Source organism: Kazachstania africana, chromosome 5 (genome assembly GCF_000304475.1).
Source record: "Kazachstania africana CBS 2517 chromosome 5, complete genome".
Taxonomy (NCBI): Eukaryota; Fungi; Ascomycota; class Saccharomycetes; order Saccharomycetales; family Saccharomycetaceae; genus Kazachstania; species Kazachstania africana.
The window spans coordinates 465609-478900 of record NC_018944.1 but is presented as its reverse complement, the minus strand read 5'-3'; the positions used below and the strand labels follow the sequence as shown (position 1 = coordinate 478900).

The window sequence follows — 13292 nt, the reverse complement described above, 5'->3', positions numbered from 1 at the left end:
CTCTCTAAACCTTTTCTTGTAGTATCGAAAAAACCACACAGTGAGAAAAAATAGATATTACGCTAAATGACCCGGATACATTCATAAATTGACTTTACAAGGCAGATTTACACTGCTTCCTCATCGAGTTTCTGGTGTCTGTAGAATGGATAAAGTTGCTATAGGTAGAGGTCTGCCGTTACTGGAGGGTCGAGGTTGTGCGTTGATGCTATGTGTAAAACGTCGCAATGTGTTGCTGCGACAGGCGAGGTTTGCTATGATTCATACAAGTTCGAAGTTATGTCAGGAACCGAGGATTAACCCTGTGGGAATACAGTATTTGAGTAATTCATTGCATTCACAGCTGTTTGGCAAGAAGCCACGGGGCACAAATCGCCTTTCTAAGCAGGATAAGTTGAATCTAATTAAATTGGCAAAACAATCGTTAAAAACTCATGACCTTTTGAATAAGAAAACACTAGTGACGGAACCTATCTCGTTCACGTTGCCCACATTGCAGGGAGACTCTTTAGACGAGCATTTTCAAAGATTGGGCCAATTTGCTTCGGAACCTTATAAGACAATGGCTATGAACAAATTTATCGATATTTTACCAAGGCCGTCCCATTGGCTACGTAAACCAGGTTGGTACAAATATGAGCCTAAATGCGCACCAGTGAAAGTTCAGTTTCCAGAAGAAGATACTTTGGTGTTCGATGTGGAAACGTTATACAAGATTTCATCTTATCCTACAATGGCAGTAGCATTAACGTCAAAGGCATGGTACCTGTGGTGTTCTCCATTCATATGTGAGGGAGAGGACGCCGATAACCCGAGTCACCTGATACCACTGGATACGGTCGAAAAGACTCAATTGATCATTGGTCATAATGTTGGCTACGATAGGTCTCATGTTCTGGAAGAGTACAATTTCAAACCTTCAAAGGCATTCTTCTTAGATACACAATCATTACATGTAGCATCATCAGGTCTTTGTTCAAGGCAAAGGCCCATGTTCATGAAAAGAAGGAAAGAAATACAAGAAAATGGAAGCGGAGAATTGGATGAAGATGACAGGAATATGAATGATATAAACGATCCTTGGCTGAACGTATCAACTTTGAATTCTTTAGCAGACGTCGCTGATTTCCATTGTAACATTAAAATGGATAAAGATCCCAGAAGTTACTTTGATTCTACGGATAAATCGTTAATTATTGAGAATTTCGAAAAACTAGTCAGTTACTGTGCTACTGATGTAGAAGTAACAAGTAAAGTGTTTGATAAAGTTTTCCCAACTTTTTTAGAAAAATGTCCACATGCTGTATCATTCGGAGCTTTGAAGTCTTTGAGCTCATGTATTTTACCAACAAATCACAAGGATTGGAATAATTACATCGACAATTCCGAAAACTTATATCAGACATCAAAATCTCGAATTGAAGAGAAGATTGTTCAAATCATTAATGAATTTGTTAAATATAAGGACTACGAAACAAATTCAGAGCACTACAAAATTATACAAGATGATCCATGGATGAGTCAGTTGGATTGGACTAAAAAACCAATAAGAATGACTAAAGATGGAGTTCCAATGAAAAGACAAAAATTGCCGGGTTTTCCAGAGTGGTACAGATCTTTATTCCCCAGTAATGATCATAAAGTACCAAAGATAACCATTAAGTCAAGAAATATTCCAATTTTTTTCAAACTCTCCTGGGAGGGATATCCTGTTAAGTGGACATCTACAGATGGATGGTGTTTCCCTGTTCCAAGAGAATTAGAGGAAAATTTCAAAGCTAAAAATTATGTATTGGCCGATGAAGACGTACAAGATTTCAATTCTGCTACTCTTCTTTTCAAAATTCCTCATCCAGATGGACCCACATTGAATTGTACAACTTTACTAAGTAAACCCTATATTCATTTTTTCGAAAAGGGAATTTTGAAATCAGAATCCAAATACGCACATGAAGCATTACAAATCAATTCGTCTGGATCTTATTGGATGTCTGCGAGAGAAAGAATAATGTCACAGTTTCTGGTCTCTAAGAATGAGTTTTCAGATCAGTTCAAAGAATTATTCGATAGTCATACCCAGGGATCAAAAGTTGGAGGAGATGTTGGAATAATTTTACCTAGAATCATCCCAATGGGTACTATTACTAGAAGGGCTGTGGAAAATACATGGTTGACCGCTTCTAATACAAAAACAAACAGAATTGGTTCCGAACTGAAAACACAAATCAAAGCCCCGCCGGGTTATTGTTTTGTAGGTGCCGATGTTGATAGTGAGGAATTATGGATTGCATCTCTTGTTGGTGACTCAGTTTTCAATATTCATGGTGGTACTGCGATTGGATGGATGTGTTTAGAAGGTACGAAGAATGACGGTACTGATTTACATACAAAAACTGCAAAAATACTTGGCTGTACACGTAATGAAGCTAAAATTTTTAATTATGGTAGAATTTATGGTGCAGGTGTAAAATTTGCAGGCCAGCTGCTGAAAAGATTCAATCCAACATTAACTGAAGAAGTGGCAAAGAAAACGGCCACTAGATTATATGAAAGCACAAAGGGTAAGACCAGAAGATCAAGAATGTTTGAGAAATTTTGGTATGGTGGTTCTGAATCGATTTTGTTCAATCGACTAGAAAATATTGCTGAACAAGACATTCCAAGAACACCAGTCCTTGGTTGTAGTATTACATCTGCATTGATGAAGCGTAATTTGAAACTGAATTCTTTCTTACCTTCTAGAATTAATTGGGCCATTCAATCATCTGGTGTTGATTATTTACATTTACTTTGTGTCTCTATGAATTATCTTATTGCCAAATACAGCTTGGATGCAAGGTTATGCATTTCAATTCATGATGAAATTCGTTATCTATGTTCCGAAAAAGATCGCTACAGAGTGGCCATGGCTTTACAAATAAGTAATCTATGGACAAGAGCCATCTTCTGTGAGCAAGTCGGCATTGAAGATTTACCTCAGAACTGTGCATTTTTCTCTCAAGTGGACATAGATCATGTAATGAGAAAAGAAGTTAACATGGATTGTATCACGCCATCAAATCCAACTGCCATTCCTCACGGTGAAGCCATGGACATAACTGAATTATTAAATATTTCCGGATCTATGTTGGAAAATCCTAACGATTCGATTGATCTTTCCAAATATGAGTATAGATATAGAGAACCCGTTTTTGCTCAATATAACAAGGCCTATACAAAGGAGTTTTCTAAATACTTCCTTAATATGCAGACACAGACGGATCCAAAATCAATTTCAAAGTTAGAAAGGGAATATGTACAAGAGATAACTGAGCAAAAATTTGCTGGTGATGGAATCAACGTGAAGTACGATTACTCGGATTATATTGACGACGTCAAAAGAGGCAAAATAAGAAAGATTAACGTCATGGAAAATTCCTTTGTCGCAAACCGAGATGAATTGATAAATCAACATAAACTAATTGTGGAGCAAGATCTTATCACCGGAAAGTTTAAGCCATTGACGCAAATGAGACAGCTGAATGGGGAAAGTAACTCGACGTCTTCGTCCACAAACTATCTTGAACTTCATAAGCTGTCACTTAAGAATCCTGTCAGGCAAGTGCAATCGCAAAAACCTATGAAAACAAAGAAAATGTACTGGAACAGACCCGATTACAGCCAATTTTACGCCTCTATAGACCAACCCGCCGTGCATCAGCAACATTAATAATCATAATAGTAATAACCCTAGCACTGCTTGTAGTATCTACATAGTTACTATGTCACATATATCAACTTTTTTAATATTCTTCATATATTTATCTTTTCATTAAAGCAACTTCTTGGAACTTTTCTTTTCCCGTCGCATCACTTGAAAAATTATCGATTCGCAAAGTTCAAATACGAAAGTTCTCTACCCCTTTTGTACTGACAAAGGACTAAGTTTTGGTATAGTGGCTACGGTATATAGTCAAGAAATCTATTTGGATAGAGATAAAGTGTCTTTGTGTGTTTCAGCGTTTATTTGACTCAAGAAAGATGTCTTTTGACTGGTTAAATATTCCAGGGCTTGAGATTCGTAATGATGGCAATAGTAATCAACCAAATGTCTCCTTTGATTTTGGAGCTGTTAACGTTTCTCCAGCGACACAAGTACCGGCGCAGAATATGCTGAGCTCTACTGCCACTCAACCAACACTGAGGGGCGTGAGCGATTCTGTTATAAATGTACAGCCACAAGAACAAGGTAAACAGCAAACTAGCGACACGTATCATGAGACTCCCGAAGATCTGCAGGTTCCATTATCATTGTCACAGTCACAGCTATCTTCTGAGGAGAACAGAGCCTATCTCAGATGGTATAAGTACATTACGGCAAGAACGCACGGAAAGTTAGTCAGATTAAGCGATGTTTTCAGGTTTTTAGGTAATTTTAACATTTACGAACAGCTAAGAGGCAGAATAATATCCATTTTTAGAAGTTGCAAGAATGCTCTGAATATTGGCCAGTTCTTTGCAGTAGTGAGACTTATATCTATCGCTCTTAGTAGGCGTTGCTTGCCAACAAGATTGATGATCCTTCAGAAGGCTCCAGTTCCTAAACCAAGATCGATTTTGAATGAAAATACGGGAGAAGTATATGAAGAAATTGAAGAAGATGAAGAAGAACAGAATTCTGCTAAGCAACAATCAACTGGCGCAGGTTCCGGAGGAAAAGTCGATTTTGACTCCTTTGCATCACTTTTATTGACAGGAAAATCATCAAGAAAGAGATTGAGGAGAAGAGTGTTAAATCCTGAATATAAAAATAAAAAAGTTAGATTTTCTGAACATCTCACATTCCAGGAACCTCCAAGTGATGATCAAAAGGAACCGATTCAAGATAGTAATGATGATGTGCCTGACGGCCCATTAGATTTATCGCTCCCAATGGATCAATTGCTAAAACAAATGGCTAAAAGAAAGAACTCCAGTAGTGGTTTGGTCTCACAATTACCAAGTGAACAGCAAGAAACAGAAGAAGAAAAAGAAGTATTGAAAGATATGCAAGATTCTTTATCCCATTTCAAGCAAATCAGAACAGTCGATTCAGCATCCTTAGGTTTTTCAGGATTACCTGAAGAAAGTAATTTGAACGCACTTACAGGTGAAACTATGGGTACTGCACCATTACAGCCTTTAAAGCCCACTGCAACAGGATCTGCTAACCATTATATACGTCAGGAGGTCACTCAAGGTATGGTACCAAACCAGCCACAACAAGGTCAAACACCTGGGGCGTTGCAACCTTTAAAGCCTACAGCAACGGGGTCGGCGAATTACTTATTTCGTAGTCATTTTGATCCTGCTAATACCCAAAGTGTACAACCACCCGAAATGCATCAAAACATGCAATCAAATACACAGTCTTCTCTACAACCACTAAAACCGACGGCAACAGGCTCGGCCAATTACTTGATGAAACAGCAAATGTCTTCCGACTCATCTACTACCCCATCTACTATTCCCATGATCAATCAGCCCCCTTCAAATAATACAACAGCTGTCCAGTTATCAAATGTTCAGGTTACCGGGGCCAATTCTCCTCATTTGCAATCACCGCAGCCAACAAGTCAGTTTATGAATTTTCCTCAGTACCATTCTCAATCCCAGCAACAGCATTTGCAACCTCCTCACTCACAGCAATTGTTTCAAACGCAACAAGGACTACAAATGCAGCAATCACCAATTGGACTATCACCCCAACATACTAACTATAGTGCAAATAACAATGTATTACTACAACCAAATGGTGCTCCTCGTGCTCCTTTATCACAACAGAATACTATGTTACAGCAATCTACCCGTGTACCATCAGGCGCTCTAAGTCCACAAAATACGTTCCCTACTACGAACTCATCTCAACGAAATTATGCAAACGTGCCATATCAGGGACATCAATTGGGTCCTCAAACTGCAGGAATAAATTCTCTTCAACAAAATGCAACACAATCTCCAAATGTGTTATCACCGCAAAATGTTGCTAGTAGCTACTTCCAGTCTCTTTTATCCAATTCTGCTTCTCCTGAGGTGAGCCAAACAAATTTATCCAATGTTTCAAATAATATGCAACCACAGCAGCAACAGCAACAGCGACAAGCCTTTTATAATAATGTAAATAATAGTGGCAGTTACATGAATGATAAAAATAGTGGAGGTGGGCAAAATATGTACGTCAACAATATACCAAGACCTCAACAACAGCAACAGCAACAACAGCAACAGCAACAACAGCAACAACAACCACTATATCAATCTCAGGGTGGTGTACAATATCACAATAGTAACACGCCACAAACAAAGCCAAGTGGCTATGGGTACAATAATAACTCTGCTCAGAATCAGTTACCAAATGGGGCACCGAATTATGAAACGCATAATATTTACCCTCATAACTCCTCACATTATCATCAGCAACTCGCACAACCCCAACAAGAACATCTTCCTACGGGAATATCGTCAAATGGCGTTCCATATAATCAGATGCCACCTCACTCAATGCAAAGACAGCAGCAACAGCAACAGCATCGGTATGATATTTTGAATAATTATCAAGCATTACAACAGCAAGTAGACGCATTACAAAACCAATTCGGTAGACAATAAAGATGGTTTATATACATTTTTATAGACAACTAATAGGAAAGCGAACTAGCTTTTATTTCATTGTACTCTATAAATTGATACATCAACTTATTATATACTTATATTTAGTTCTTGTCATAACCTAACTTGATAGCTTCTTCGTAAGTTGGATAATCTAAGTAACCCTTTTCAGTCATAGCATAGAAAGTAGATCTGTCATATTTGTTTAATGGTAAACCCTTTTCTAAACGGTCAACAATATCTGGGTTAGAGATCCAGAATCTACCGTAACCGATCAAAGTTCTGTCATCGGCGACCATGTCTTGAACAGCCTCAGGGTGTAAAGCTAAGTTACCAGCTCTGATAATTGGACCCTTCCAGATGGAATAGGCAAAGTCGTTGGTACCATCGACGTAAGCACCTTCACCTTCAGTTAAGAATGGGTTAGTAACACGAGGTTCGACTAAATGAACGAAAGCTAAACGCTTACCCTCCTTAGCTCTTCTTTCTAATTCACCTAAGACGTAAGCGTATTGAGCAACGATCGATGGGTCAGCACCACCGGACATAGTACCAAAGGTACCGTATGGAGATAATCTGATACCAACTTTATCGTTACCAATGGCATCGACAATAGCATCGACAACTTCTAAAGTGAATCTAGCTCTGTTTTCGATAGATCCACCGTATTCATCAGTTCTCTTGTTAGAAATTGGATCCAAGAATTGGTTCAATAAGTAACCGTTAGCACTGTGGATTTCAACACCATCGGCACCAGCTGCAATGGAGTTCTTAGCGGCTTGGACGTAGTTCTTGATGTATTCTTTGATTTCTTCCTTGGTGATACCATGTTGTGGGTTGTTAGACTTCAAGGCCTTTTCCTTTTGTTCCTCATCCATGTAGATGTCGTCGGAAGCAGAGTCGTAACGTAAACCATCTCTAGCTAAGACGTCTGCGAAAGATTGTCTACCTAAAACCCATAATTGAACCCAAACGAAAGATTTGTTTTCGTGAATCTTAGCAAAGATGTTCTTCCATTGTTCAATTTGTTCTGGAGACCAGATACCTGGAGCATTGTCATAACCACCAGCTTGTGGACAAGTGAAGGCACCTTCAGTAATAAGCATAGAACCGGCTCTCTTGGAACGTTGGTCGTAGTATTCGACAGCCCAGTCCTTGTTTGGAACATTACCTGGATGGTGGGCTCTCATTCTGGTTAATGGAGGTAAAACACAACGGTGTAATAACTCAGTGTTACCAATCTTGATTGGCTTGAATAAATTGGTGTCTTTCAAAGCTACTGGGGTGAAATCTTTAACAAAGGACATGTTTTTGATTAGTGTGTATTTATGTGATGCAAGGTCTACTCACGAAATCAAAATATCAAGCAATCTACTAGTACTGATCCAATTAATCAATTTTCAAATGCTTATATAACATTGTCAGAACAGGTACGGGGAACAATATGGTCGAGAAAAGTTTCCATATGCAAGTTGGTTAAAAAGTCTCGTTGCCAGCAGCCCACATCTTTTCTACGAGAAGAATTCAATTTTTTGGCTTAGATTGAGTCGTAACGCTCTTGCATTTTTCTGAGTAAAAAGCTCAAATAATTTTAGGTTTGCGTGGTCTTCAAATTACGCATTTCGGTGCCAAACTTGAAATCTCTCTGTTTCTCGAGGAAGTCCAGCAGGGCAGTTGGCTTGAGCAATCGGCAGAGGTCGTACATAAGTAAGGGAATATATAACAGAAGAAGAGTTTTCTGATGGGAAAAGCCCAAAGTTACTTTTACGTTAATGTTGCGGATCATAAAAAGGCTTATATAGGCTGTGAAAAGTCTTTATAATATGTGTATCACGAAGTTTTCTTATTAGGAACTGTGCTTAATCGGACAAAGCTAGTTTATCCACCCATGAAATGTCGACATTGTTCTCACTCAAAATATCGTGGTAAGCATCGGTTGCACCGAAGAGTTCGTTTGTGAGACTGTCCATATTTGGAACCTTCCCGTCACTTAAACTGATATCCAGTATAGTATTACTAATGCCCTGGAAGACTTCTGCGCATCTGGTGGCAAAGATCCACTTGGCTCCGAAATGCTCTAATATTTCTACAATTTGTTGAATTTCGATCTTACTTTCTATCAAATCTATACTCCATTGGCAGAGACAATATAAAATAGTGTTACAAATGGTCAACGTCCTAAATAACGTGATCCAGTTTAAAGGAAGCAGTTTCTTTTGATATAAAGTGTAGGTATGCTTCCATGCCATTAGACAGAATTTGCCCAGTATAGCCAGGGATTCGATTGGAGGTTTTGGTATTAGGGCAGAAGGTCGATATAGTAGAATTTGCAGTTGTGAGTACCTCATTGTGAGCCAACTTTCACTGCTGTGGAATGATATATTACTTTTTCGAGAACCGCTTTTCTTATTTTGTTTATCCATTTTAGCTTGTTCCAATTTGTAAATTCCATCCAATTCTTCTCTCAAGTCGACAATGATTTTTTGTCTTTCTTCTATTGTCAAATCTTGTTTACCAGCATGTACGGAATGGACATTCTTGTAAATCTTCCCAGCAATCCTTCTCAATGTAATCATTGTATTTGTAACATCGATATCTTCTTTTTCATCACTATACATGGCGTGTGGCAATGGAACCGAAATTTCATCATCGTCTATTGCTGACATCCTACCAAGACAAGTTGAAATCAGTCTTTCAAAACAATAAGCACTCCAAAAGACTCTATATCTTGACTCAACTTCTATTGCAGGCATAGTTTTCAATTTTTTAGATACTGGAGCCCTATTAAGGCCTAGAGCTATTACTAATCTCATAATAATACCACTGATTGTCCACGAGGAGGACCCTTTTGGTTCGAAAAATGAATAGATACCCAGAAGTAACAGACATTTTATCGTTTCTATATTTTGCAAAGCCATGACAGTTCTGAATTTTTTCATTGAAAGGAAGGCTAAATGTTCACTTAATTCCTCTTCATCTTTCAGAAGCATACCCGCTCTACGCAATGTGGTACAGCCGATAGCCATAATCATATAAAGTTGGAAAATGAAAACATCATCATTGAATGCACTATTCAATAGTTCATAATCAAATACTCGTATTGTTGAAACCCTATCTATGAATGAGAGTTTATCTATCACGGGAAATAATCTATGATTGTGTTTAAAAAATGCAGCAATAAATCTATCTAACAGGTTGCGGTCTATTGGTTTGAATGAGCCATCAGCATTGATCCAATTAGTCGCTCTTGCGCCTTTAAAGACGTCTGCAATGGTTTCGGCTTCCAGGCTTGATGAATCTACAGGTACTGATGGTTCCAAGCTTGAAGAGGTTACAAGTCTTCTAGAGAAACTAGGCTCATATTCGGGAGCAGAACTAATCGCTCTACTAGCAGCAACAGATTCTGGAGAAGTTAATGAATTTGCAACTGATTGTGTAGCCGAAGAAGATAAAACCTGTCTGTTAACATGATCGCCACGTAATAAAGTTCTACCATTGGCGCTTGTAAATGAGAGTGGAGCATCTACGCTTACCTGCCTCGACACAATGGATTGTGGAGATGTCTGGTCCGATGAAGATTCATCTAGAGTAGCGAATGCAGAAATTAATGATGATACGGTCTCGTTGGGTTGGAACGAACTGATCGGAGGGACTGAAGTACTGGAAGCTGCTCTTGTTGCTCTCGCCGGGAAAGTCGAATGATCGCTTGTGTATATTACAGAGGCTGTATTACTACGACTTCCATTTCCTTCATGTGTCTTATGTTTTTTGCTCGGAATAAATTCACCTCTCAATTCTGCTTCTTCCAGCTCCTTCTTGGTTCTTCTTGCGGCTCTCCCCGGATAAGAACATTCGGCACCTACCCTTACGCAATGTCCGCATACAGGCACCTCTCTAGGACACTTCTTTTTCAACTTTCTACATCTCGAACAGGAATATTTCTCCTTCTTTGGCCCTTCGTTCGATGCTTCCATATCTCTTAAACCAGTATAACTATCTTCTAAAAGGCAAAAATGTAATAGTGTTTGAGATTTATTATAAAGCTGAAACTAGTAAAATTGATCAGAAAAACGTGTTAATTCCTTGTATCTATCACCAAAATCTTAAATCTGCATCTGTTTCCTGCCACTCAATCAAATGAGTTCATCAGAAAGAAGCTTTTCGCGGAGTGGCCATAGTCGTCTTATTTTTTTTTTTGATTTGTATATTCTGGGGATCGCTATATACGTATGACTTCCTGAGACCCTGTCCCAATGAGGAATGTATCTCCTGTTCAGGTAATAGCGATGTTCCAATGCTAACTGGCCCAGTTGAGTCTGAAGCGTTCAATTATGGGTATTCTAGATGGTATGGTTCATGCTGGAGACGCAATCTTCTAGCGACTCTGCCTAATTGTTTGTTTCGCTGACGCTTTTCTTGGCCGGACGACAGTCTAGCTTGCTTGAGAGCAGCAGTCCACTTGACTGGCACAAATTCGTCCCGGATGTTTGCAGCAGAGTCTAGAATAATCTGCAGTTTTTTGTAGTACTCGATATCTGTTCCTGTGGGGAGATTTTGGTCGCTTTCGTACTTGTTGATTGCTTCCATTTCACTTTTATCCAGTTTTGGGATTGTGATTTCCTTATTGAACACTTTCACCATTAAACAGGCTTGCAGTTCGGCGAGAGGGAATGGTACTACCATTTGTAGTAGTAAAGAAAATGCAATGGTACAATCACAGAGAGGAAAAAGGTGGTTCCAGAGATTGAACAGTTTTTTCCCCGTGTGAATATCCAATGTTGTGTTGAATAACTGTGAAAGTAGATTATCTTCTAGGAATTTGAAATCAAAAACGTAACCTGTGGCGTAAATTAAAAAATCTATGTCATTTAAACATTGGCCATTGATAAGTGTCACTCTTCTACATTCCCAATTGACTTCTTGTATTGCTGGAATCGTTTGGATAATGGAATCCTCATCGTAAAGAGCATTATCATTTTCAGTTCTGACACTATTATAAACTGTATTTGCTACTGAGGAAATCTGGTTCGCAATATCTTGACCAGAACTTCCACTTCCTACAACTATGACGTTTTTTCCTTCAGCAAATAAACAGTTTTGGTAATTTTTAGAATGCATAGCAGCATTATTTGAAAACCATTCCTGTAGACCAGGGACATCTTCAGGAATGAAGGGTGTCTTGAAATGACCCGTTGCGACTACAACATTATCGAAAAAATGGCTCTCTGCATGCCCCGTAAGACGATTTACTGTTTCCATCTCCCAATGTTCGCCATTTTTGGTCAATTTTACAACTTCAGTATGGAAATGAACTTGTGCTTGCCTGTCAATAAACTCAATGTAATACCGTTTCAAATACCTCCAAACGTCTTGTCTCGTCGGATACTTAAACGTATCAGATTCAAACGGGAACCCACTAAATTGCATCAAGTTCTTCGGAATATTTGTTTCCAAAATATCGTACATTACACGATCAGCCTTGTCATCATCAGGATAGTACCAAACACCACCGATATCCATGTCATCTGTGAATAGACTTATGTCATAATTCTTGGCATTAGCCAAGAACACCCTAGCTGTCGCTAGACCACCAGGTCCAGCACCAATGATACCCAAACTCTTTCTATTCATAATTATATATCTGTATATTACACTGCCACAGCACGATTGAATAGAATGATATGCTTGTGGGGAATTGTGTCAAAAATCTGTGATCATAAATCTGATGAGGTGCTTCTTCTAGCGTAGATCCTCGAAGTCGGACTCGTAAGGTCCGAGAAATGTCAGGCTATATTTACTTGGCAAATACAGGATAACACCATTAAGTGAAAGCTCATAGGGCTGGCAAGAGTGTTTCTGTGTTGTTTACACAGTAGCAGGGTTTTCATTTGCGCTGATTGATTGTTTTTAGCATTGAAACGGTGTTTAACTATATGTACGATTGTGTGTGCACACATTGTATAGATTTAGAAAAAAATATAGTTTTCTGTAGTACACCTACGTAGCAATCAATGGCATGCCAGGGATATCTGATTAGCATGTTGTGGCAACGGAGCATTACAGTAATAGTTACCTATTGCTGCCCCGATAGCCACGCTAGCCATGAGCCAGCCGTTGTACGACATGAACACAAGCATTAGAAAGAAAGAAAATGCGACCTGTAACGAATATAATAGACTATAGTATATTCTTGAGCTCTCAACGCCCCTATTTCTCTTCAGATCATATGTGTATATGTAATGCTTCAAAAGTTCATAAAGCATACTTAGACATATGACAGTCAAACAGCTAATTAGTAAGCCCCATAGGGTCTTGATGTGCCACCAACGAAAAATCACACAAGTGTTCTCATACGACCATGTAAATAGCATGTTCATTGAACAGCTGTCAGTATCATGAACGTCACGGTGTGCACTGGAACCGTCCGTAAAAACCGTACGATCCCTTGATACTCCCGGCATTTCTTTGTATTTAAAACTTGAATCAGCGGTGCTAATAATTTAAGGTTCAATGAAATTTAATTGAGAATCAAGTGCAGTTAGTGTCAGTGCGTATTTCTTCTTACTAATTATAAGCTGAACTTTAGTATATATATTGATCGGAACCCTGTAATTCTTGCCATTTTATTCACTATGCGACCGACCTTTGAACAAATAATCAAATAT

General features: G+C 38.7%; 6 protein-coding genes across 6 annotated transcripts; 2 read left to right on the top strand and 4 right to left on the bottom strand.

The window, feature by feature from the left end:
- Nucleotides 1-145: 145 nt before the first annotated feature.
- Nucleotides 146-3709, top strand: MIP1 (DNA-directed DNA polymerase gamma MIP1; the record flags this gene model as incomplete). Its single annotated transcript, XM_003957475.1, has 1 exon — nucleotides 146-3709. One exon carries the CDS (start codon nucleotides 146-148, stop codon nucleotides 3707-3709), a length of 3564 nt encoding a protein of 1187 aa, XP_003957524.1.
- Nucleotides 3710-4020: 311 nt separating this feature from the next.
- SCD5 (Scd5p) lies at nucleotides 4021-6627 on the top strand (the record flags this gene model as incomplete). The annotated part of the gene is made up of 1 exon (XM_003957474.1): nucleotides 4021-6627. The coding sequence occupies one exon, from the start codon at nucleotides 4021-4023 to the stop codon at nucleotides 6625-6627; it is 2607 nt and encodes an 868-aa protein (XP_003957523.1).
- A 104-nt stretch (nucleotides 6628-6731) lies between these two features.
- OYE2 (NADPH dehydrogenase) lies at nucleotides 6732-7934 on the bottom strand (the record flags this gene model as incomplete). Its single annotated transcript, XM_003957473.1, has 1 exon — nucleotides 6732-7934. The coding sequence occupies one exon, from the start codon at nucleotides 7932-7934 to the stop codon at nucleotides 6732-6734; it is 1203 nt and encodes a 400-aa protein (XP_003957522.1).
- Nucleotides 7935-8486: 552 nt separating this feature from the next.
- On the bottom strand, nucleotides 8487-10601 carry STB5 (Stb5p; the record flags this gene model as incomplete). The annotated part of the gene is made up of 1 exon (XM_003957472.1): nucleotides 8487-10601. One exon carries the CDS (start codon nucleotides 10599-10601, stop codon nucleotides 8487-8489), a length of 2115 nt encoding a protein of 704 aa, XP_003957521.1.
- Nucleotides 10602-10956: 355 nt separating this feature from the next.
- FMO1 (N,N-dimethylaniline monooxygenase) lies at nucleotides 10957-12258 on the bottom strand (the record flags this gene model as incomplete). Its single annotated transcript, XM_003957471.1, has 1 exon — nucleotides 10957-12258. The coding sequence occupies one exon, from the start codon at nucleotides 12256-12258 to the stop codon at nucleotides 10957-10959; it is 1302 nt and encodes a 433-aa protein (XP_003957520.1).
- Nucleotides 12259-12635: 377 nt separating this feature from the next.
- Nucleotides 12636-13088, bottom strand: CTR2 (low-affinity Cu transporter; the record flags this gene model as incomplete). Its single annotated transcript, XM_003957470.1, has 1 exon — nucleotides 12636-13088. One exon carries the CDS (start codon nucleotides 13086-13088, stop codon nucleotides 12636-12638), a length of 453 nt encoding a protein of 150 aa, XP_003957519.1.
- Nucleotides 13089-13292: the final 204 nt, after the last annotated feature.